This window comes from Hyposmocoma kahamanoa, unplaced genomic scaffold (genome assembly GCF_003589595.1).
Source record: "Hyposmocoma kahamanoa isolate Upper Pololo Valley unplaced genomic scaffold, ASM358959v1 103, whole genome shotgun sequence".
Taxonomy (NCBI): Eukaryota; Metazoa; Arthropoda; class Insecta; order Lepidoptera; family Cosmopterigidae; genus Hyposmocoma; species Hyposmocoma kahamanoa.
The window spans coordinates 4,264,695-4,287,160 of record NW_020653344.1 but is presented as its reverse complement, the minus strand read 5'-3'; the positions used below and the strand labels follow the sequence as shown (position 1 = coordinate 4,287,160).

Below are 22,466 nucleotides of genomic sequence, written 5' to 3'. Positions count from 1 at the left end.
TGTCGTCTTGCCATACATTTTTATCTAATATGTAGTCTTTAATTTTGCAATATGACTTTTCTATTAAAATATGTCTAATGTAGATTTTAAACTTATGAAATGATCATATATGCTCTGGAATCTTGTTGTAAAAACGAATATAGTTCCCTATAAAAGAATCGTTGAACCTTAGTTAACCGAAATCGTGGTACCATGAGTTTGGACTTATTTCTAGGGTTAATATTATGGACATCTTCTTTCTGAATCTGAAATTATGTATGTATGGGATATAAAATGTATTATATATTTGTAATATTATATTAATTATAATATGTACGTATGTACATAACAGTCAACAGAACATCGAGTTAAACACTTGTGTTCGAATATCCCCTCTAGTGCAACGGAACAAGATCCGTTAATGTGTAGGTAGCTTGTTGTGCTGCCGTCTGTACATATTATATTGTATTATATGTAAAAAAAATATATCGATGGTTCGAGCGTTTCTCCTGTTACAAAGTGCACTCATATTACTTGTAATAATTTATATGTTGTCATTCATATGAATAATTCAATATAGATAATAAATAGGCTATAAGAAATAAAGTACACAAATCAAACAATTTTTTAAAGTTTATTTCGTACATGGTCTTTTGTTGAAACAAAGAAGGATTTGTGTTTAAACAACCAATAGAATTGAATTATTTTGCCAATGTCAATTTGACCAGCGCAAAAATAAAGATATTCTATGGCTGTTAAACTCTCCTCTCCACTTAAGTAACTCCGCTTAAGCAAGTGTGGTGCGCAGGCGCAGAGCTACGGCCCGCGCGCCTGTATACTTATGCGAGTGGTGGAGACGGTGAGCGGGCCCAGCGCCATCGCCGCTGCCGCAGAACGTGACTCGCACACCGGCAGCCAGCAGCACCAGCAACAGCCGCAGCAGCACCAGCACCAGCAGCAGCAACAGCCGCAGCAGCAGCAGGTACAGAATATTACTGTGACCAACAACGATTTTTTCACATTAGGTCGGTTCGATTCCCAGGTGAGGCAAGCAAGTTTTTAAGAGCCTTGGAATGCAGTGTTAGTAGTAAAACTTAAAGTCTCCTAACCTAACGTCATGAAGCAAAACTTTTGGACATTACTGCTTTCTCAACCTATTTATACGTCACACTGCTGGGTACCGGACTCCTCCCGGGTGAGGGTTTAGGCCATAGTATGCCGCGATAACCCAATGCGTTTTCCAAGGGTTGCGAACCTTCTGAAAAGCTCATGGTAAATTTAAAATTAAATGTCACACATGAGGTGCGTGTCTGTATTCGAACCCACGGCTTCTGATTGAGAGGCGGTCAAACCATTAGGCTACCACGACTTTATCATATTTGGTTTATATTTATATAAAATACAATTTATAAATATTTGGCATCAGCCAAACGCTTTCTACGTCGTTTTTTTAATTTATTTTTTCGGCTTCCTAAAAATTGTACCTTTCGTATGTCAAAAAAGTTTAGGTACTATGAAATAGCGTCAATTATATTACGATTATGAAAGCAATAAATAAGACAACGTATACTTTCCAGCCTCAAACACCTCAAAAGGTGGTAGTGGAGGCGCCGCCTGCGCCCACAACGTCAGCTGCGACGCCGGTCGTCTCCGCGCCTTCACCGATGACCAATATACAACAGTCGCATTTGCAACAGAGAACTGTGCAGGTACCTGATCGTTCGTGGAGGCAAAAGACGCCGTTTGAGTCCAAAATCAAAGATCTTATCAAGCACATAGAGAAATAGTAAGGTGTGCTGATTTGTTCCGTAGCTCAGTTGAGAGAGCGATAGCCCCGGTTTTTGCGAAGTCGCTGATTCGAGTTCAGCCGAATCGTAGAAATTTTTCTTGTGTTTGTTCGATATTTGTATTAATAATAATAACAACTAGTGAAGTAATTCAAATTCAAATATATTTTTATTCAAGTAACCAGACCCATAATGTGTTAGTAAATACATTAAAAAAATCCTGGGGTTACTATTTCAACATTTTAAAATTTGATTACATATTTTGGGGCAAGAAACCCACAGCAGTTTCTAATGTAGGGACAATTTGTTACATTATTAGGTAAAAATATTATTTTACAGAAATGGATAAATTACATGAACTTACAAGAATTATTTTGACATGATTATTATTATATTATTTTATATGTGCCTACATTATTTCACATAACTGCATTAACTATGCTAAAATTACATAGTACAAAACTTGTACTGGATATTTGTAATTTGTTGAAATGTAACATTTATTACTCTTTGTAACGGTTGTTGTAATACAATATATTGTATATAACAGTGTAGAGTTTACAAGATAAAAAATAAAACTAAATCTGGTTTCCTAAAAAATACGTGAATATCATGATAGTAAAAATATGTCGTCTTATTGAATGGAAATAAAAATATCACAAATTCGTTCTCAGCATGTTCATTTAAACTATTTGTTTACCAAACTAAAAAAATAATACGAATTAGAGCATATAACAATACTAGTGGAACAACTACAGTGCATGGAAGGAACAGCTCAGTTTAATCCTTGTGGCTGTGTGACACGCCGTACTGATTTGCAGCCTGGCCTTGTTGACTCTTTGTTTTTATAACATAACCAAATTTAATAACACCGCCGTCACGATAAACATCGAATATTAATAATTCTATCTGTTGAAATGATTCTAATAACATTAAATAAATCCGGCCGTATCGAAGGATTTTTTTCTAAGTCTTCGATCTTTGTATTAATAATTATAACAAACAAGTGGAGTACACTTACAAAAAATAAATGAATAGTTATTCAATAAAAAATGAAGTAAAGTTAATAGCGACATCTCTAGCCAGGGCTGGTAGCTGTAAAGGTAACTGGGTGACGAAATACTTTCATAGATTTCTCATAGATGGCGCTACGGCTAAAAAGTCGCTGAAAACCAAATACAAAGATCCAACAACAAGCACATTGAAGAATTCGTGAGGTCTGCTAGTTCATTCCGTGGTTTAGTTGGCATAGCGTCTGGCATGTTTTGATAGAAGACGTCTCGGTTCGAATCCGGCCGGGTCGAAGGAATTTTGTCTTAAGTGTTCGATCTGTGTATTAATAATTATAACAAACCTTGTAATCTCACAAAAATAATTGAATATCAATTCAATAAATAAAAAAAAAATAAATAAATTTAAAAAAAAATTATAACTATGATTACGTACGACGACTTTGCATCTATTGAACAATAATAATAAAATAATAGACTAAAAAAATTGAAATCAGACAATATTGTCAATTTCATTTACGCTCGCTCCCTGTCCGCTGTTCATAAGCTTTAATTGAAGTAGTAAAAAGTAAGGAGTCGAATATCCTATTGCTTTACAGGAGAACGAGCACTTCGCGCAAGCGTGGCTCCGTTCGACTTACGAGCCTTTGCCAGCGAGCGACAACAGCCCGTGCGAGGCAGCGGAACTATACCGCCAGTACCTCGCTTGCTGCGGCAAGCTGGGCCGCAAGGGGCTCATTGCGCCTGCGCACTTCCCGAGACTCGTCAGGTTGACGCTTTTTCAGTAGCCTCAATATTTTCCCCTATCCTATTTTTGGTCTTTGCTGCTTTCAGCCTGACCGTCAGGAAGGAATTTTTAGGACTTTATAACTGTATAATCAATCAGTGCATACGTTTAAAAGCAAATACAAAAAATATCTTTTAGACATTCAAAAAAATACCGCATAAAGTTCTTAGGTTTTCGCGATTGTTACACATAGGAAATGAAACTATTTTTCCGGATTTAAATCGCGTACATTTGTTTTTTCAAAGTCAACCATGACCATGGGACCTGTAAAGGGCCCGAAACGTCGGTTTGTTCGAAAAAAAAAACAAATATACGCGATTTAAATCCGGAAAAACAGTTTCATTTCCTATAATACCGTATAAGTTTCTTTGGGCACTAACGGCACTGTTTTTCGACTTATGGCATTGCTGTGCGACGGCCATCGTCATCATTGTTTTGCTTGAGGGATAATAAATAGATAATAAATTTGATAGTTTATTTGTTCCTGAAAAATGTTAATAATTACTATTTTTCATTGTTATAATCTTTTATTCATAATAATTAGCAATGTTTATAAGTTATGAAGATTAGTACGTACCTCTTATGGTATATGAGACTGCACGCTATTCTGCGAGCTAATTACACACGACGCACGATTAAACTTGTTTAGTGTTTACAATGGAGTGGGCTGCATTTTCTTGGATCGTGTGGTACAGTATTCCGTGTTCGTAAGCCGGGACGCCTCCTGCGCGCCTACCCGCTCTTCTTGCGTCGCTCTTCTTGCGTCGCACACGTGATACAAATCTTGCAATCGGTTTCATTTTAACTAAATAAGTTCTATTTTGTTTGTTGTGAATGTTCGACACTACATTACATACACTTATCACTGTATGCATGTGTCAAATTTACTATTTAAGTATTCTATAAATATACAAGAACGCAACGTACTACATTACAGAAATTTCAAGGTCACTCGTATATTCGCGACACACGGTACTTACTTGTCTTTAGGGTCCACTGAAAGTCAGCGTCACAGCCTTTTCTCGGGGCCGTGATAATAGCTAATTGGGATCCTTTTACATATGCCACAGCCGCACACATGACATTCACTCTAATTTTGTTAAATATTTAATGTTAGCTTTGTTGTTGTGTATGATTTTATTGATTTTTTATTTTATTTAAATTGTTTTGTTTTAATTTAGCTTCATCTTTCTTTTATCTTTCTTACTGTGTGTTTTTGTGTTGTGGCGTAGTAATAGATGATTTCTATTCTATAATAATAATATTGGGGAATTTCCTGCACTATGAGTACCTGAGGAACGAAATATGCTTCAGGGCACAATCCAGGACACTCAGATTGCAATTAATTTAGAAAAGTCGTTTCTCAAATTTGTCCTACCGGAAATCTAATCTGGGACCTCCCTCATTTAGTGACAATAGTTTTAAATGCTGGGCCGCCGTAGTCATCAAAGTTTCAAGTTTGAATTTGGCTTGTAATCATATTTTTCAGACAAATTTATATTTTTCCAGATATTTTTCCTTTAATTTCCACATTTGACTTTGACACTTGTCAAAAGTTGAAGTTACTGAACGAAAACCACGGTGCTATTATAAATGCTTTTTCCGCTTTTGTGAAATCATATTTATCTCGTTTTTCTCTTAAGTGGCTCTTAGCTATACACGTTTATTTTATAATTCACGCTAAATAAAACTTCAAAAGATATTAACGTAGAACATAATATAAGCCTTTGACGTTATATTTTTCCAATTTTTTCGGGAATTTTTCCGTAATAATGTCCACTATTTGAAATTTTTCAGAAAATTACCCAACGGTTTTGGCAGTGATTTTGCTAGTCAGCTATATTATTATAAAAAAAGACAACAGTAGCATATTATTTCATTGGACAGCTAAAAAATTTTGATATTGCACTATGAACAGTAGCTTACAAACACTTCACGTTCTTTTCCAGCAGACAAAGACCACAGCCTTCTATTTGCTACGATCTTGACATTCGTTTTTCGCCTCAACTACATCATATCAATGCATAACGCTCTCGACGTAAACAACAACTTATTAATTGTAATATTTTGTTATTCAGGACGGTGTTTGGCGGAACTGTAGGACCTAATTCGGTGACAAATTCGTCAGGCGAAACTCGTCAAGTCTACATCGGCATTCGAGCTAAAAATCAGCAGACAAGAACCAATGCACCTCAAGGTAGAGCTACGTACTGCAATCGATGGTTTAACTTCTCTGCCGTCCATTAACTACAACGCGGCTAAGTGACAAATGGTCAAATATCCGTTTTAAATAGTAAAAGATAGAGCACAACATTTTCTTTTTTTTAAACAATTAACATTAGTTAACGTATTCGACTTATCGGAACTTACACTAACGATGCATAGCTGAAATATCATTAAACAACTTAATTATTCTAAGGTTATTATGGTTTTTATGACATCTCAAAAAATGATTTAGTCACATAGCCGCGTTTTAGTTATTGGACGGCAGTTCTCACAATTGACGTTAAAAAGTCAATATTGAGTTATTATCGAAAATTATTAAAATTTATATAACAATCATTACGGAGTACTAAAAAAACCGACTTCAAAAGTTCGTGGAATTACATCTATTTGCCAAGTTTTATTGAAATCGGTTGCCGGAAATTGCGCAAAACCGGATGCATCCCCTAGTTTGCCACCCTTGGAGGTGGAATATTTTCTTCAAATTTAAATGGCAGTGGTCCCATTATTATCCCTAAGGCATCCTCTTTCCAACAAAAAAAAAAGAATCATCAAATATCGTAAAAATATAATAGAGTTATCGCGTACATACATACAAAAAATTATCGTCGAATTGAGAATCTCCTTTTTTAAGTCGGTTAAAAATAGTGTATATATAGTAGAGTATAATTGACCTGAAGAAGTGTATAATATACCTTCCTTTGAAATACTGGAATGACTAAAAAAGGCAAAAGAAATCAAAACAAAATATTTCTATTTTACTTACAAGTTTACCAAACTTTTACATAGATGTGTAATAATAATAATATGACAGACCAACACCAACGTACCTACCTGATCTCAAAGTAAGGAACTGTATTGTGAGTACCAGAGTAACTGCATTCACTCTGGGGCACTACCTAGAATACCTAAACCAGAACCCATTTAGAAAAGTTCATCTCCCAATCAAACCAAGGACCCCATCATTCAGCGCCAACAGTGCAAGTCGTGCCACCAAGGTCATCGAGTGTATATAGACACTTTTTTTTTGTTTACGGGGGAAATGCTTTATGCACTCGAGCGCAGGAAGGTTCAATGTTTAAGTGGGACTAACCATCCAAATGGAAGGCATACCCACTAAAGCCTCTCCGGCTTACCCTCTTGGCCAGGTGTAGTACCATAGCAAAGTAAATTGCTAATTAAACAACATTATCATTCCAGGATTTTAGAGGGAGATTTCATCCACTCTGTATACTCCTTGAAGGTTAGATAAATAAATCTGCCCATTACGGTTTCTAATGACGCCTAGACTCTACCATTAGATATTTTAATAATAAAATTGCGATTGACATCTTTTTTTTAATAGGACCCTCATCTCCGATCCTCAAAGCTCAGCTAACGAATAAACCAGGCACTGTGGAGGCAAAACCAGTCGTTTCACAGGCACAAGTAAGTTTACAAGTTTACTGTGTTTACTTTTAAATTATAATTGTAAATTATGTTTTTATGGCGTTTACATAGCGTTCGAATTTAACATTTATTGAACCCAAACAGACATTACATAGAACAACCAGAACGTAAAAGTTCAGTAGTAGATAGCGATGTAAGCAGCAAGGAGCAGTGTAAGTAGTTATTTATTGTAACAAATAATTTATAACGAACTGTCATATATGAACCCAATTTTTTTACGTATAATGTCAGAAATAGATCTTAAAATATTTTAGTGTTTTTTATGGCAACATTTTTACAATGTCTACTTTCGAGTTATGGTTACAACAATCTAAATTGCACTAAAATTAATAATTTTTTAAATTTGAACCTTAAATATTTTATTTAAAAAATACACGGAAAAGACAGAAATTTGACCGCATCTTTTCTTATAAAGCAGGGAGTGCCTGCAAATGTATTTTTTATATATTGTAAGTAATTTACGCACATATTTTTGAGATTAAAATTAAAATCTATATTTCATGCAAAAAAAATATTTTATCCTTGTATTTTATCCATCTTTTAAAAACTTATGCAAAAATTAAAGTTGTCAGGAATCTCATTATTTATTATATAAAAATAATCAGATCGGTACTCCATAAGTTATTCCTATATACAAGAATTATCCGTTTGGGCTCACTACAGCGGCCACACCCGGCTGACGTGCAGGAACCTTAAGCCCAGACGACACGTTACTTACGTTGCTTTTTTAATAAAAAAGAAAAAGAAAAAAGGTTCTTCGTTACCAACGTCTGTCTACTTATTTCCCCTGTAATCCACCGCTCCAGCTGATTCAATTTAGCAATATAACAGAATCATCACCATTTTATACCACTATACTACGGCTTCAATTGTTCGCAGTGGTATTTAAACCAATTTGTTTGACATACCTAACATGACCGTTACTTTGTTTCCCTTAGAGCGGGACGCTCGTAAATTTGTTATTATTGTTTTAAAAATAAAAGACATGTTCAAGTTATGAAATGTTTGATTAAGAAACTTTAAAAAAGTACTAAAAATGTTTAATAAATGTATGGTAATGTTTTATAAATAAATTAAAAAAAGCTAATGTTATATATTCTGGAAAGTTGGCTTTGTATATTTATCGTATAAGCAAATTTACTTTAATATGTCAGGTTTAGTTTTTAAAAGCGTTCGATGGCAGCCCGGCACATCACGCCACCGATTCATTCCCGTCAAAAACAATGCACGCGCAGTACGGGCGCACAACTAAAAGGCACGGGCGATAAGGCTTACTTGTTACTACGCTTTCGCGCTATTTTTTTTGTCACGTGTATACTATTTTGTCAAAGCGCGACATTCTTAAGTATTTTGGGAACAGCGGGACTGTCCCGCTTCAACTGGGACGTATGGTGACGTTAAGTAATAACCAATGGTCGGAAGAAAGTGTTCCACACACATAGATACATGTATAGATATAGCTACAAGGCGCGACATAGAGTTGTTAAAACCACCAAATATTAATTAATTACTTTTTGAATTCCGGATTTCCAGAAATGATTTTACTGCATCGTAAAATAAAGCTAGGAAGTCGAAATCGGATTTTAAATTAATTCTAATGATGCTATGTAAAAAGGTGCAGTAGATAACTACCTTTTACCTAAGCAGAAGATAACAAAGTAACGAGAAGGATCACTCTCCGCCCTAACTTTTGACGGTCACATTGGCGGAACGGCACCAAGGCTGTCAGTTATCTACTGCACTTTTTACATGGCACTATTAGAAATACTTTAAAATCCGCCTTCGACTTCCAGGACGTAGGACAAACTACAGACCTATCTATAGTTTGTCCTGCTATGCGGTAAAACCATTTTCGGGAATCCGGAATTCGAAAAGGTAATTGATTAATTTTGGTGGTTTTAACAACTGTATGTCGCAACTTGTAGCTATGTCTATACATACATTTATAAATGTGGAACGCCTTTTTACGACCATTGGTAATAACATAATTATTATCATTTGGGTACTATTACTCTTATAATATATATATATATATATAATACATAATATTATATATATATATATATATATATAGTAATTAAATTTATTGAAAGTCATATACATACATATATATATATTATATATATATTATATATTGATCATAAATATATTATTGCTATGTATAAAATGAATGGCTAATTTGGAATTCCTCATTACCTTTTGTATGCATTTCATGGGGTTCGATAATCATAAGAAGAAGAATAGGATTACACCATTTTTCGTTGATCGCCTCAATTCACATAGGGTATCCTAATTTATTACAGCCCCAACCCCAACAAGCATCCACCCATCCTCATCTCTCGCAGGCTTTAGAGTCGACTCCGACGAACACGTCTCTGATCAAACACTTATTAGCGCATAAAGTAAGCCCCGCCCCACAAATGACGCAAGTAAGTGCATACTAACAGTACTAACCGTATATATGCTGTAGTTTGATTACGTCGATAGAAGGCAGAAGTCCTTTTTTCAAATAGGAAAACGGTTTAGCTCACTATCGTAAACATTCATACTGGTATCATGAACGCGTATCACAGTAAAGTGTTATGGCGGGTTGATACGCGATTGTCTGATGCGCGTAATGCCAATAGTCATACTGTATCATTAGGGCGTACACAGAGTCTTATCACAGGGTGATACTTAGTTTGCAGAGTCGGAGATCTGTTATTATTGATTCTGCCAAAGTCGTGTCTGTTTTAGACACTGTAACAAGAAATAAACATTATGATTTGACACTCGGTCGTTACGAACAATAGCACTGAGTAGTATGCAGACTTGCTGAACAGATGCCGATAACTGATTGATAAGTTCCTGATGTGAGTCAATTGTTAATCGGTTTTGTATGGGAAGGAAAAAAGTCTACTCGTATAAGCAAGTAAGCACGGACCAGAAACAACTAAATGACAAAACGTTGAAATTCGTTAATGGCATTTGAATACTTACCCTTAATTGTATAACTATATTGGTTATTAGAGCGTGAACATTTCAAGACACGACTTCTGTCTTCTATAAGTTTTTTTTTGTGTTTTAGAAAGTAATTTTTTATAATTAGTTTTTATAGTGTCATAGTGATTTTATTTAGTGGCAGGAGAGGAAAGTGGGATTTCAATGCAATTATAAATAAACGATTGTCGATTAGTACAATAAATTAATTTTAGACAAGGAACAGTGTGACAAGTTATCTACAACTGGGTGTATTAATGGTAAAACTTTTTGCAAATTTTGCATGGGTGTTTTGTTTGATTTAAAATATTTTTTTCGTAGTGGCAGTGAAAGCTAGCATGTCATGAAGATATTTTTATTATATAGAAGGTACGGCTGAATTGTAATTCTTCTTGTTATGACGTAAAAGTACTTGCTCAAATTTAAAATAAATTTTAATGATTATTCATAAATAAATCACATTTTACAATTTAAATAAATTTAATAAATAATGAAACTGGAATTGACAATCCTCTTTCATCTAAAGTAAGTGTAACAAAGTAGGAATCCCTGTCTTTCTGTGATGATCTGTGTTATAATTCCCAGAAAAAGACAGCAACTTTCCGTGCAAATAAAAAATGCCTAAAAATTAATTCGAAATTGTCAGCGCCCCTTATTTTTATTTAAGAATTGATAATATTTTCAAACACATTTTAATATAGTGTCAAAAGCTCAAAATGCAGTCAATACGCTGACGTTATAACATAGCGAGTACTATACGGACTAAAGTACAAAATTCCTTTCTTTTCCATTTTCGCTTAACGCATCTTTGTAGCTTGTCACTAGCGCGTATCATAATCGCTGACGATGCGACCTGCATGACATTATTGCGTGTCATGTGATCGTTAGTTAGGACATTGAAAGATACGTGGTTCTGTGCGCCGAAAGATGAATGGAAAGGAATATGATGTAGCATGAAAAAAAATACTTAAATATTTATTATAATTTTCATCAAATGAAAAAAGAAAATCAAAACGTTTATTTCAGCTTTTTTGTGTATCAACATTTAAGCCTTTATAAGCTTAGTCCTAAAAGAGTGACGATTTGGTTGTACCGGATACATAGATTCTGTTAAACTAACATAATTCGAAGGTAACCCGTGTGGTTTGGCATGCATATGCAGAGCTTCATTGAATTTTTGTGAGCATGTAAAGTACGTATATGATATATCCTTCAAATTCTGGAGATTTACAAACGCCTCAATAAGATACAATGTGTTTTGCGACGTATATTTTGAGTCATGAGGAACGTTATTTCTTGACAAGTAAATAGTAGCCAGGGTTCTTATTTATTCGAAAAAATTCATATACAGTTTCTTGAATAAAGGTGTCATGAAATTTTTTTAAAATCCTTTATTTCCACTACTGAACAGGAGACTGCATATACTAAATGGAATAGTAAAGAGTATAAAGCTGTTGAGCAAAATTGAGCCTTATAAATAATTAATTCTTACTTCTTTTTCTGCATCAATCTGACCAGGTTTCGTAGTAAACTGAGCAGTATTTTGGCGCTTCAATAGTCTTATGAAATACGAAATAAAAGAATAAAAATGTTGAATTATCAGACGATATAGGAAATGAAACTATTTTTCCGGATTTAAATCGCGTATATTTATTTTTTCAAACAAACCGACGTTTCGGGCCCTTTACAGGTCCCATGGTCACGGTTGACGAGCCCGAAACGTCGGTTTGTTTGAAAAAACAAATATACGCGATTTAAATCCGGAAAAATAGTTTCATTTCCTATGTGTAACAATCGCGAAAACGTAAGAACTCGATATATCAGACGATAATTCAATTTATTTCTTAATGATTAAATCGTGTTGGTCAGCCTAGATGGTGCTTTAGACTTTTTACTTTTTCATTAAGGACGTGTAATAAAAAGATTTTTATTTTGTAAGATGAAAAATACTTAAAAAGTTTGTACATATAGGTAGCGCAAAGGCAGCAAAATCAACAACGGGTCGCACCAACGAATACTGTTGTGGTCCAGCCAGCTTCTCAAGTGTCGGTATGTAGATAACAGTTTTTTTCAGTGAAATTTAGAAGATATAGGTATGTCATGACATGAGATTTAAGAAAAAGAAAAATCCATGTAAAGTGACAAAAAGCACGAAATGAAACTAATAGAAAGAAACCATTTTTCGAATCTAAGGATGCCTTCAAATTGGACGCTTGTGAAGCGCTTTGACGTTTCAGTAATATTTAGTTCACTAACGCCTCGGCCACGAAAATATCGCCACGTTTAAAGCGTTTTCGGTGGTGGGGGAAATTAGAATTCATTTTACGAATTAAATAGTTAATATTGTGTAAATATGTATTAATAATAATAATGCAAATTAATAACTGTTTGCTTTCAATAGTAACCGAACAAATAAAAACAAAATAATTTGTTTCAAACGCTGACGCGCGGAGTGACAGTTTCGTGCACACTATGGAACTTTCTTGTATAATTGTTCTGGTACCCCGCAAAAAACGCGAGTACCACTCGTGTAAATTCGCTCGTAGCGAATGTTGCTGCAAGTTGCAGCGTTACTTAGTGGCCTTTTATAAATAAAATCATATATTTGTAATTGACCCTCGACGGTGACGGTTGTAGCAATAACCGAATTCGCGAGGAGAGTCGCGGCTCGTGGCCCTCGCGTAATTGTGACTGCAAAAGTGGCGCGCGAATGTCATAACAGTGGCGCTGCAACTGCGCTTCTAGTAGCGTCTAATTTGCAGACGCCCTTAACCGCATATTATTATTGATACAAAAAAAAAATCAAACAAACGTAAAGAAAAATTCCTTCGATCCAGCTGGATTCAAACCAGCCCTGTTGACTTTCCGTAGCTCAGTGGAGAGAGCGGTTAGCCCCGATCTGGCAAACAGCCGGATTGAAGAAATTTTCTTGGTTTGTTCGATCTTTTTGTTAATATTGTTTTTAATAAGGCATGTAACATTTGGGTGTCAATGTCGGTTTTGTAATATATCAATCCCGGTGGATTATTCAACACTATCGTGTCGCCTTGTAGTGAGAGGTAAGACCTCACATACAAGTACAGAGTTTTAACCCTCTTCGTATATGTAAATCGCATATTGTTCGTCTTTTTGGCGACCTCGGTGACCCAACAGTTTGCACTGCGAGGAGGTCCTGGGTTCGATTCCCGTTTGGGCGATGCCGCACGATGCGCTGCGTCGGCTTTACGACGCCTGAGCGGTAACGCTGCGTTGTACTGCCTTGTTTTCTCAGACTTGTATCTTAAAGCACAAAGTTACTGAAATACAAAAAATGGATTGTACATACAAATTTTGCAGGCTGATTTTACATCACATTTCCTTCATATTCACACACTAGCTTTTACCTATTCTGAAAGTAGCATTCAAATTAACAACCTTGATAAGAAATTTAAAATAAATAGAAAGTCATTGCCATCTCTTGAATAATCTCTCTTTATAAGATACGAGTTGGCATCGATACCGTGCGTTGAAACGGCACGCGGCGAACGAACGCGTGCCGTTTCAACGCACCGTCGGACAGGGGGCCAGGAGTCGAAATGGAGAGGGATGCTGCGGTGCGTAAGTAAGTAGCACGACGTTGCGATACCACATTGCTCGAGTGGAACGTGGGTTGAAATCATAGCGTTGCGCGGACGCAACGCGCCGGCAGTGCCCGTATGGCATCGCTATTAAGACCAACTTGAAAAATTAACTTTTGTTGTAGTCAACTTCATGTAGTTAAATTTGTACATTTTTACAGGCAATGGAAGTAGATCCAGAGGCGCTTATCAAGTGCACTACAATAACTCCAGGTGGTGTGGCCAGTAGCACCCCAGCTGTACAAGGGGAAAAGGTTCTTACTATTAATTACATTACAACTTATTTTTCATTATTCTAATGTTAGAATACAATCCAGGCAGTTTTTTGTTATTTTGTCTCTTACATGGACTATAAGAGAAGGCAGCTAGAGGGCCCCAGTACCATACAGAATACTGGGCCCTCTAACAATTTTCTCTCGTGAGTTACTTTTTAAATATGAGGTTCGAAATATTTCCCTAGTTACTTTAAATAACTAATAATAATAATATAGTAATAATAATAACAACTCACACACTCAACACAGCCCCGCACTAGGGAAACCCCGTGTTGCGGGTGCCATGGACACACACATAGACAACCACAAATTACACCCAAACTCACGAGAGAAATAAATGTAGGCCATACAAATATTTCTCCAGTCACGGGAATCGAACCTGGGACCTTTGCGTGGCATAGTAATCAGCCACGGAGGCAGTTACTTAATCCGTCTTCGCTCATTATATCTATGCAGCTTGTTGCTAACGCGTATCATGTTCGCTATAGATACGACTTGCGTATGACATTATTGCGTATCATGGTGATCGTAAGAACACAAAATGAAACGCGATTATGTGCAACTTAACGATTAAAACTCGCGTTCGTGACGAAACCGAATGAAATCAGAGCCGAAAGAGCCGTTGATCGTCTTCTTATCTTAAATATAGAAAAATGAAACCAAATGAGTTAATACAAATCGGTATTACAAACAAACTAAAATTTACATTTGTGTGAGGTTATATTTCTTTTAAAAATACTTCTTATTATTGTTGTAAAGTTGTCTAGTCCACATCAGCGATTTTTAGTATTTTTTGATTTATTGCCAGTGTTACTGCCATAAAATATTTCTCTTAGTTTCTCTATTTCTATGAAAATTAAATTTTTTTTGAGATTGTCTCCAATTGAAGCTAAATCGGTTTTGTATATATATATAATTTTTATATTCTTATTAGAATAATATTTTTTTGTCTTACAGGTCATTATAAGCGCACCTGAAGAGGCAGTAGGTGAGAATATAAAAAAATATCGAAAATGGGTACTATAGAAAAGAAATTTGGTTAACTTTGTTGTACTACAATGTTACGACGGTTACTTTTTTATATTTAGTTTCTGTGTTTATTGTCTATAATATTTCGACTGAAGGACTTGAATTCAAGGTTATGAAAAAAATTTAAGATAGCCTTTAGTACAAATTCTGTTCTCATTATTATGGATGTATATATGTATAAGGATAAGGACAAGTATTACAGAAAATTGAATGTAGTTTTTATAATTTCGAAATATTCATAAAAACATTTTAGTTTCGTCTTTGGAAAGTATTGTATAATATAAGTATTAGTATAATACACGAGGTGAATTATTTTTTTCAGTCTGCAAGGAAGAAGCTGTGCAAATCCAAATTGATGATCAAGCTCAATTGACCTTTGTAAGTTATTTTAAACTGTAATTTTACAATGTAGTCATAATTCTATTATGAATTTTTGAATCTTTGTCGGTTCAGTCAGCAGTCCGCTGGTCTTTACATGTTGAATCGTCCTGTTTTATGTGGCGTAAAATTTGAACTTGAATCTTAACCATAAAAATCCAACAGGGTTGATGAGAGAGTGAGAGAGCGTAACGTGGTTGTTTCCGTCGAGTTTTTATAAAATTACTTTATACAGTCATATCCATCATCATCATCATCATTACCACCACCACCATCAACATCATTATTGCCACTACTATCATTATCAACAATCCTTATACGTCCCTCTGCTGGGCCCAATTCTCCTATTAGGCCAGGGTTTAGGCCATAGTCCGCCACGCTGGTCCAATGCCGGCTGGAGACTTCACACGGTTTCTGAGGGTTGTGAACCTTCTTCGACGTGAAGGTTTCATCACGATGCTTTCTTTCACCGAAAAGCTCATGGTAAATTTAAAATTAAATTTCGCACATAAATTCCGAGAAACCCAGAAGTGCGAGGCCGGATTCGAACCCACGGCCTCTGCTTGAGAGGCGGTAGGTCAAACAATTAGGCTACCACGGCTTTATTACGGCACAGTCGTTTTACATGGACCTAATTTCTTTCAGAAAACTGCACAAAACAAAATGCTAGCTGATCTTCTCGAAAAGAAATCCAACCCACCCGTCCAAATAGTACAAATGACACCGCAAATCAACGCCCCCACAATCCAAATCACTGAAACCGGCCAAATTGTACAAGTAAAATCTGATTCCAGCCCTGTGATACAAATTAACAGTGATTCCTCTATGGTCACTCAAGCGCCATACTTCCAAATAAAGAATGACCAAATTATCCAAATAAAAAATGAACAAGGACAGATAATTCAAATTAAGGGTGACCAGATCCCTCCAGTGCTACAGTTTAAAAATGAGCAAGGTCAAATAGTACAAATTAAGAGTGATGGACAAATCATTCAAGGGGGTCAGATGTTGCAAAGTGGCGTCATTCAAGGCGTCGTAAAGGGCGATAAGGATCAGATTGTCAAGACTGTTACAACGGATCATTCGTATACTGAACCTCCTGCTAAAAAAGTGAAGGGGGAACCAAAATCTGAGGTAAGCAGTATCTCCAATGGCATCTTAAAGTTTTAGTAGCAGTAGAGCTCCTTGTGAAAGAGTTCATCCAGGGAACTACCGTAATCTGACAAATAAGTTGTCATCGTTCACATACGCCCTACGTCACTTAAAGCGTGTTACTGACTTTAAATCTGCCCTCGCAGCGTACTATGCATACTGTCACTCAAGATTATCTTATGGCGTCATTATATGGGGAAACTCAACTAACGTTAACGATGTATTTGTAGTACAGAAAAAGTGTGTTAGGATACTGACGAGTAGTGAACGGACAGACTCTTGTAAACCCCTCTTTAAAAAACTAGGTATATTAACTTTAACAGATATATACATATTCGAGTCGTGCAAATTTGTTAGAAACCATCCAACTTCATTTACTCCAAAAACCGGGAATAAGCGCAACAATAGAGACCTTCATCAGCTACAAGTACAATTTTCTAAATTAAAATTAGTTTGTTCAGGACCTCAAAGTATGGTAACCAAAGTATATAATCACATACCAACTGATTTAAAAGAAACGAAAGACTTTAAAATTTTCTCTAAACGTTTAAAGGAATTTCTATTAAATAAAAATTATTATAGTGTTAAGGAATTTCTCGAGGACGAAATGTAATTTAAAATGTTTCAATATCTGTTATCTATTATATGAACAAATTTATTTAGCTTTATAATAGTTTTATGCAATTATTATTTTTACTATTATTTGACAATTTTGTAATAATGGTACCCTCACAAACTTGCTGTGCCCTTATAGGGTGTCACATGTACATTTAAAACCTACTGTACCTAGATTAATATAAGTGTGACAATGCAATAAACGAAATAAATAAATAAATACCGTCACCTTACTTATTTCTACCACCAAGCAATAATGGGCGCGTTACTACGTTCCGGTTTCGAATGGTAATGATGCTGGTGAAATTACAGACAAATGGGAATTGTCAATTTATGTCCGATCCACATCTTGACTCTGAGATTGTGGACAACTAAAATTTTTCGTTTTAAAAAAAATAGGGTTGAGACACGTTCATCGACGCCGATCGATAACTTGTCGAGAAGCACGACTAGAATGGAATGTCGTTTGCATTGACTACGTCGCCTAGTGTCTTGATCACAGTTGTATACAGATATACGTCGAAATAATAAATGTAAATTTTTATTTTTTTAGGAAAGCTCGTCTCCTCAAGAAAGCGTATCAAAAACAGCAGCAAACCTGTACGCAGCTCTCGCTGCTTCCGCGTTGGAAGACGAAGAAGACCTGGTAATTTTTTTTTACGATTTTGACGTCACATTATAGTAATCACCAATTACACTAGAGCCACTGGAAACTGTCATCCCCTCCTCCTCACTGTAAACAAACCCTCTCTTGCTGTGATCGTGTCACGATTCAAGCTGTGTTCTAGCCAATTTCGATATAGAATGTTTAATAAAAAAACGCTGTTAGGCAACCAATGACGGCAGTTGTAAATAACACTTCTTGCCACTGCTCATTATTTAGGATGATTCTGCTCACGGCCTACTGCTGTAAATATAATAAAATAGGTGTAATTTGGTTATGTGGATGTAATACTTACCTAGCAAATTATCATAATGTTTGCTTACTGAGGTAGCTGCGCGGTGCGGGAGGAGTGATAGTTTACGTAACAGTTATGTCGCGCTGCACACGGGATTATTTAATCAAGATTTTTTTGACTATATTCAATAGCAAATTGATTGAAAAAGGTACCTACTGTGAAACAATAATTTAAAAAAATAATTTCATTGATAATTGACATGAATAGACAAGCCATTTGCCACTTTTTTCTATCAACTTGTTATTGAACATCGTCAGAAAAATACATACTACACACTTCACCCCTTTTTCCCATCGGGGTAGGCAGAGACAAGAGTCTTCCACTTGCTACGGTCCTGACACATCTTTCGCCTCGTCAACACGCATCAGTGCTTTCATACACGCTCCTCGGTGAAGGGTACTCTTGACCTGGCCTTTAGGATGGCCTGAATTTGGTCATGGTAAGACCGCCATGGTTGACCCTTACCAACTTCCCTGCTCACACGTTTCGTCAATCTTCTTTCATTGATTCTCTCTACATGTCATGTGAAGAACAAGAAAGAAAACAGTTGAAATTAGTTAACGTGTTCGACTTATCGGAACTTACCCTAACGATGCATAGCTGAAATATCATTAAACAATTTCAATATTCTAAAACTGGGTTATACGCTGCGTTTTAGTTAGCGTCCCCTACTTCTCAAAGCTCTCATTTCTACTGCATTAATTCTACTGAAAAATCTTGTTGATATAATCCCGTGTGCTGCGCGACAGAACTGTTACGTAAACTGTCATTCCTTCTGAATCGCGCATCTACCTCAGGAACCGATTCGGTTAAGCGGTAGGCCTGTACCTTAAATCTTTGATACCTATTGATACTTATTGTGGAGATAGTGGGTAATGGTAGTGAAAAGAAAAAAAACAATATTGTAAGATTTTTAATTTATATTAATTTACTACTTATGTCACCCACCATACATTTTTGATTCTGAATTTGAATTACTTTGTACTCGAATTCGAATATATTCATTAGGGGTGACACACTTTTATATATAGTAATTAATTACTAGTAATTTTTGTCTAGCTTTCTAATACTAACTAGTGATTCGAAACTTCTATTGAATAAAATTCATGACAGACATGACTTCAAGATTAGTACCGTAATGGACCAATAACTCAAGAGTTTAACCAAAATCCCCATAGTACAGATCGTAACTCTGTAAAAGGTCAAAATTTCGACTTATATCTAGACCTGGAAGTAGTTTAAATTACGTAAATGGCCGTGGATATCAATTAACTTCACTTTATAATGAAATATAAGAAGTAACTATTTTCCTTGTAATATTATTCAAATTTTATATTGATCATGAGCTAAAATTTTTAAATATTCGTATCAATAGATGACATTGTGTGTCACAAAATAATTTAAAAATTAACGCTTGCTAGTATCGGTAGATGGCGCTAATCTTAAATAAAATAATAGCCGGCACTATCCACAAAAATATGTGCAATAAGCACCATCTAGTTGATTTGTTTGTTATCACTAGAAATTAGATTCGAGTAGCTTTGATAAGTTGCAGCTCGTCAAATTAGTTACAAAAATGGCTACTTGGTACTCGTTGCGACGTCTGGTGTAGCAATAGGTACTAAATACTCGACTACGCTGTCTTGTGTCATCAATAGCCTAATTGAAGTTCAGGGGAAAATATTGATAATGTATAGTAACTGTAAAACAATTTGAGATGAAAACCCTAAAAATAGCATATATTTGTTTGTTGACATTTATTCTACTTCAAATTTGGCTAGAGTGTAGTCAAGCGGTGGCACAAATTATTAGTTTGTTGTGGGCATTTACCACTATGTCAGTTGCCTGGCTCATTAGTGGTGTTTAGTATATTAACGTAGCTTTGCTAATAATCAAATATCTGAATTTAGCTTCCGCTAACTTTTTGCAAGGGAATCATTAAAAAATTTGACATCAAAAAATTAAAAAAAAAAACGATGAATGATAATACGGTTCAATTGCTTTATTGGCATAATTTATTTTGACACAAGTGACGGTGTGTGGTATCGTACTTTGCACTGCGATTTAAACTTTAGGAAAACCTTATATTTTTCCATGTCTGCTCCTGTAGACACGTGCGAGGTCTCGTAGGATAATTTTAACGAGTCTACGACCGAAGGTTTTTGCAAATATTATTTTTTACTCAATGTATTTTGTAGTTAGTCACTGTGTAGTTAGTTTTTTGTTTTGTCTAAATCTATATTTATCTATGTTGTCCCTTTTCTCTGTAGAGCTCTTTTGTAAAGTATATCGATTGAAAGCTTTATTGTCAATTAAGAATATATAAAGGTGAGTAAATATTCTACGTAAGAGTAATGAAGTTAGAGCAGCTTAAAATGTATTAAAGGTGGTACCGATTTTGTTGTGGAAGTATAATTAATAGACGTAAATAGTAATGTTTAAGAAATATTATGAATCATTATGCTTTATTTTTAATGAAAATGTAAAGGGTGGCAATAATTTTAGTTTACAAGAAATTGTAAACTAATTAAATGTTTACTGTCATTTTTGTCTTAGGGCGCTTTCAAATTAGACGCTTATAGAAGCGCTGCAAGTGGCGCTGCATTTAGAAGCGCAGTTGCAGCGCCACTGTTGTGATATGTGTGCGCGACTTTGCAGTCATAATTAGTGAACTAATAATCTCAGTACTACTAAAGAAACCGACCTCAAAAGTTCGTACAATTACATCTATTTGCCAAGTTTTATTGGAATCGGTTACCGGGAATTCCGCGAAACCGGATTCATCTCCTAGTTTGCCACCCTTAGAGGTGGAATATTTTTTCAATCAAATTTAAATGGGACCAGTACTGAGGTGCCATCTTTCCAACAAAAAAAAAAACTATCTAAATCGGTTCACAAGTACCACCGGAGTTAGCGTGTAAAATACATACAAAAATAAAAAGAAAAGAATATAGACGAATTGAGAACCTCCTCCTTTTTTGAAGTCGGTTGAAAATTACTGAAGTACACACACACTACGGCAGCGCTTCTATAAGCATCTAATTGGCGTCCATTGATTATAATTATCATTTATATGCTTGATGTGCGTTGAAAATTACTGAAGTACACACACACTACGGCAGCGCTTCTATAAGCATCTAATTGGCGTCCATTGATTATAATTATCATTTATACGCTTGATGTGCGTTGTCCTTAAGGGCCATTATTATCTACCAATGTTTGCTACAATTTTTATTTTATTATTGTATGAGATACAGGGTGTTAATTTGCATTCTCGCCATATAAGAAATTAATAATAGAAATAATGCTAATTCGTCTAAAAGTATTTAAAATTTATTCCGTTGAATATTCTGGCTAATTGTATCTAGTAAAGTTTTGTAAAATTGTCCCGCAAGTGTACTCACCGCAGAGGACAGTGACCCCGTCCCTCGCTTCATCGAACGATACGTAATCTTTCTTGATCGCTTATTTACCTATTTTTTAAATCATGTTTATGTACTAGTATTTTTGTAATTTACTAATTATTTACATGCGTTAGAAAAGATGACTGAAAATAGATTTTTTGTAACTTAGATTTGGTACTTACCAACTTTAGGTTACGTAAAAGTAGTGCTTGAAGTACCTAGCTCCACAGTCGGTGGCAGGCTCCGTACCGGAGCCAGCCACAGATATTTCGTTTCAACTTAGCAGCACATTCTTCACTACAGAAAAAGCAGAAAGAAACCAGAGACGATTGTTGCGCGCAATTCTTCGACACCCGTAATCTGCGTAAACGAAACGTTTCACATCATGCCATAAGAACGTGCTTAATGGTAATGCACATGGTGGCGGCTTTTTTTTGCACTATATCTTGTTTTCATCACAGACAAATCACGTTGCATTTCGTGAGGAACTAGAACGTATGCGCGATGAACGCAGACGCAATACGCAAGGTGGCTGGTGGACTGATGATCTACCAATCACGTGCTCGATACGATACTCCCTCCGTCTCTACTCGTACCCTGTCACTAAATAGATCTAAAATGCGTATCTTCTGCGCATACTGCGTATAGGTCATTGCTCAATTGGTTGCCGGTACCTATGGCACGTGTTGTGCAGGTCAATGACCTTTGGATCAAACTTGGTTACACAAAAAAAGAAGAAATTAGGAATTTATTTTTTGTTTATTTTTTAGTGATTTGGGTTCAGTTTCGGATATAGTATGACCTCTGTAAATATGGCGAGAAT

The 22,466-nt window shown here is 35.6% G+C and overlaps 1 protein-coding gene across 9 annotated transcripts in view; it reads left to right on the top strand.

The window, feature by feature from the left end:
- Window positions 1-22,466, top strand: part of LOC113238117 (AT-rich interactive domain-containing protein 2-like) — a 73,872-nt gene that overhangs the window by 17,311 nt on the left and 34,095 nt on the right. For 6 of the 9 annotated variants that reach the window (XM_026474858.1, XM_026474866.1, XM_026474898.1 and 3 more), the window contains exons 11-23: window positions 788-961; window positions 1,557-1,688; window positions 3,376-3,545; window positions 5,642-5,760; window positions 7,132-7,214; window positions 9,539-9,664; window positions 12,186-12,263; window positions 13,993-14,085; window positions 15,064-15,094; window positions 15,458-15,513; window positions 16,159-16,647; window positions 17,834-17,926; window positions 20,350-20,397. In XM_026474858.1, the coding sequence (XP_026330643.1) occupies window positions 788-961; window positions 1,557-1,688; window positions 3,376-3,545; window positions 5,642-5,760; window positions 7,132-7,214; window positions 9,539-9,664; window positions 12,186-12,263; window positions 13,993-14,085; window positions 15,064-15,094; window positions 15,458-15,513; window positions 16,159-16,647; window positions 17,834-17,926; window positions 20,350-20,397 (1,692 nt within the window). The remainder of the gene's footprint in view (window positions 1-787; window positions 962-1,556; window positions 1,689-3,375; window positions 3,546-5,641; window positions 5,761-7,131; window positions 7,215-9,538; window positions 9,665-12,185; window positions 12,264-13,992; window positions 14,086-15,063; window positions 15,095-15,457; window positions 15,514-16,158; window positions 16,648-17,833; window positions 17,927-20,349; window positions 20,398-22,466) is intronic. The other 3 variants (XM_026474889.1, XM_026474915.1, XM_026474874.1) reach the window with 2 other exon arrangements.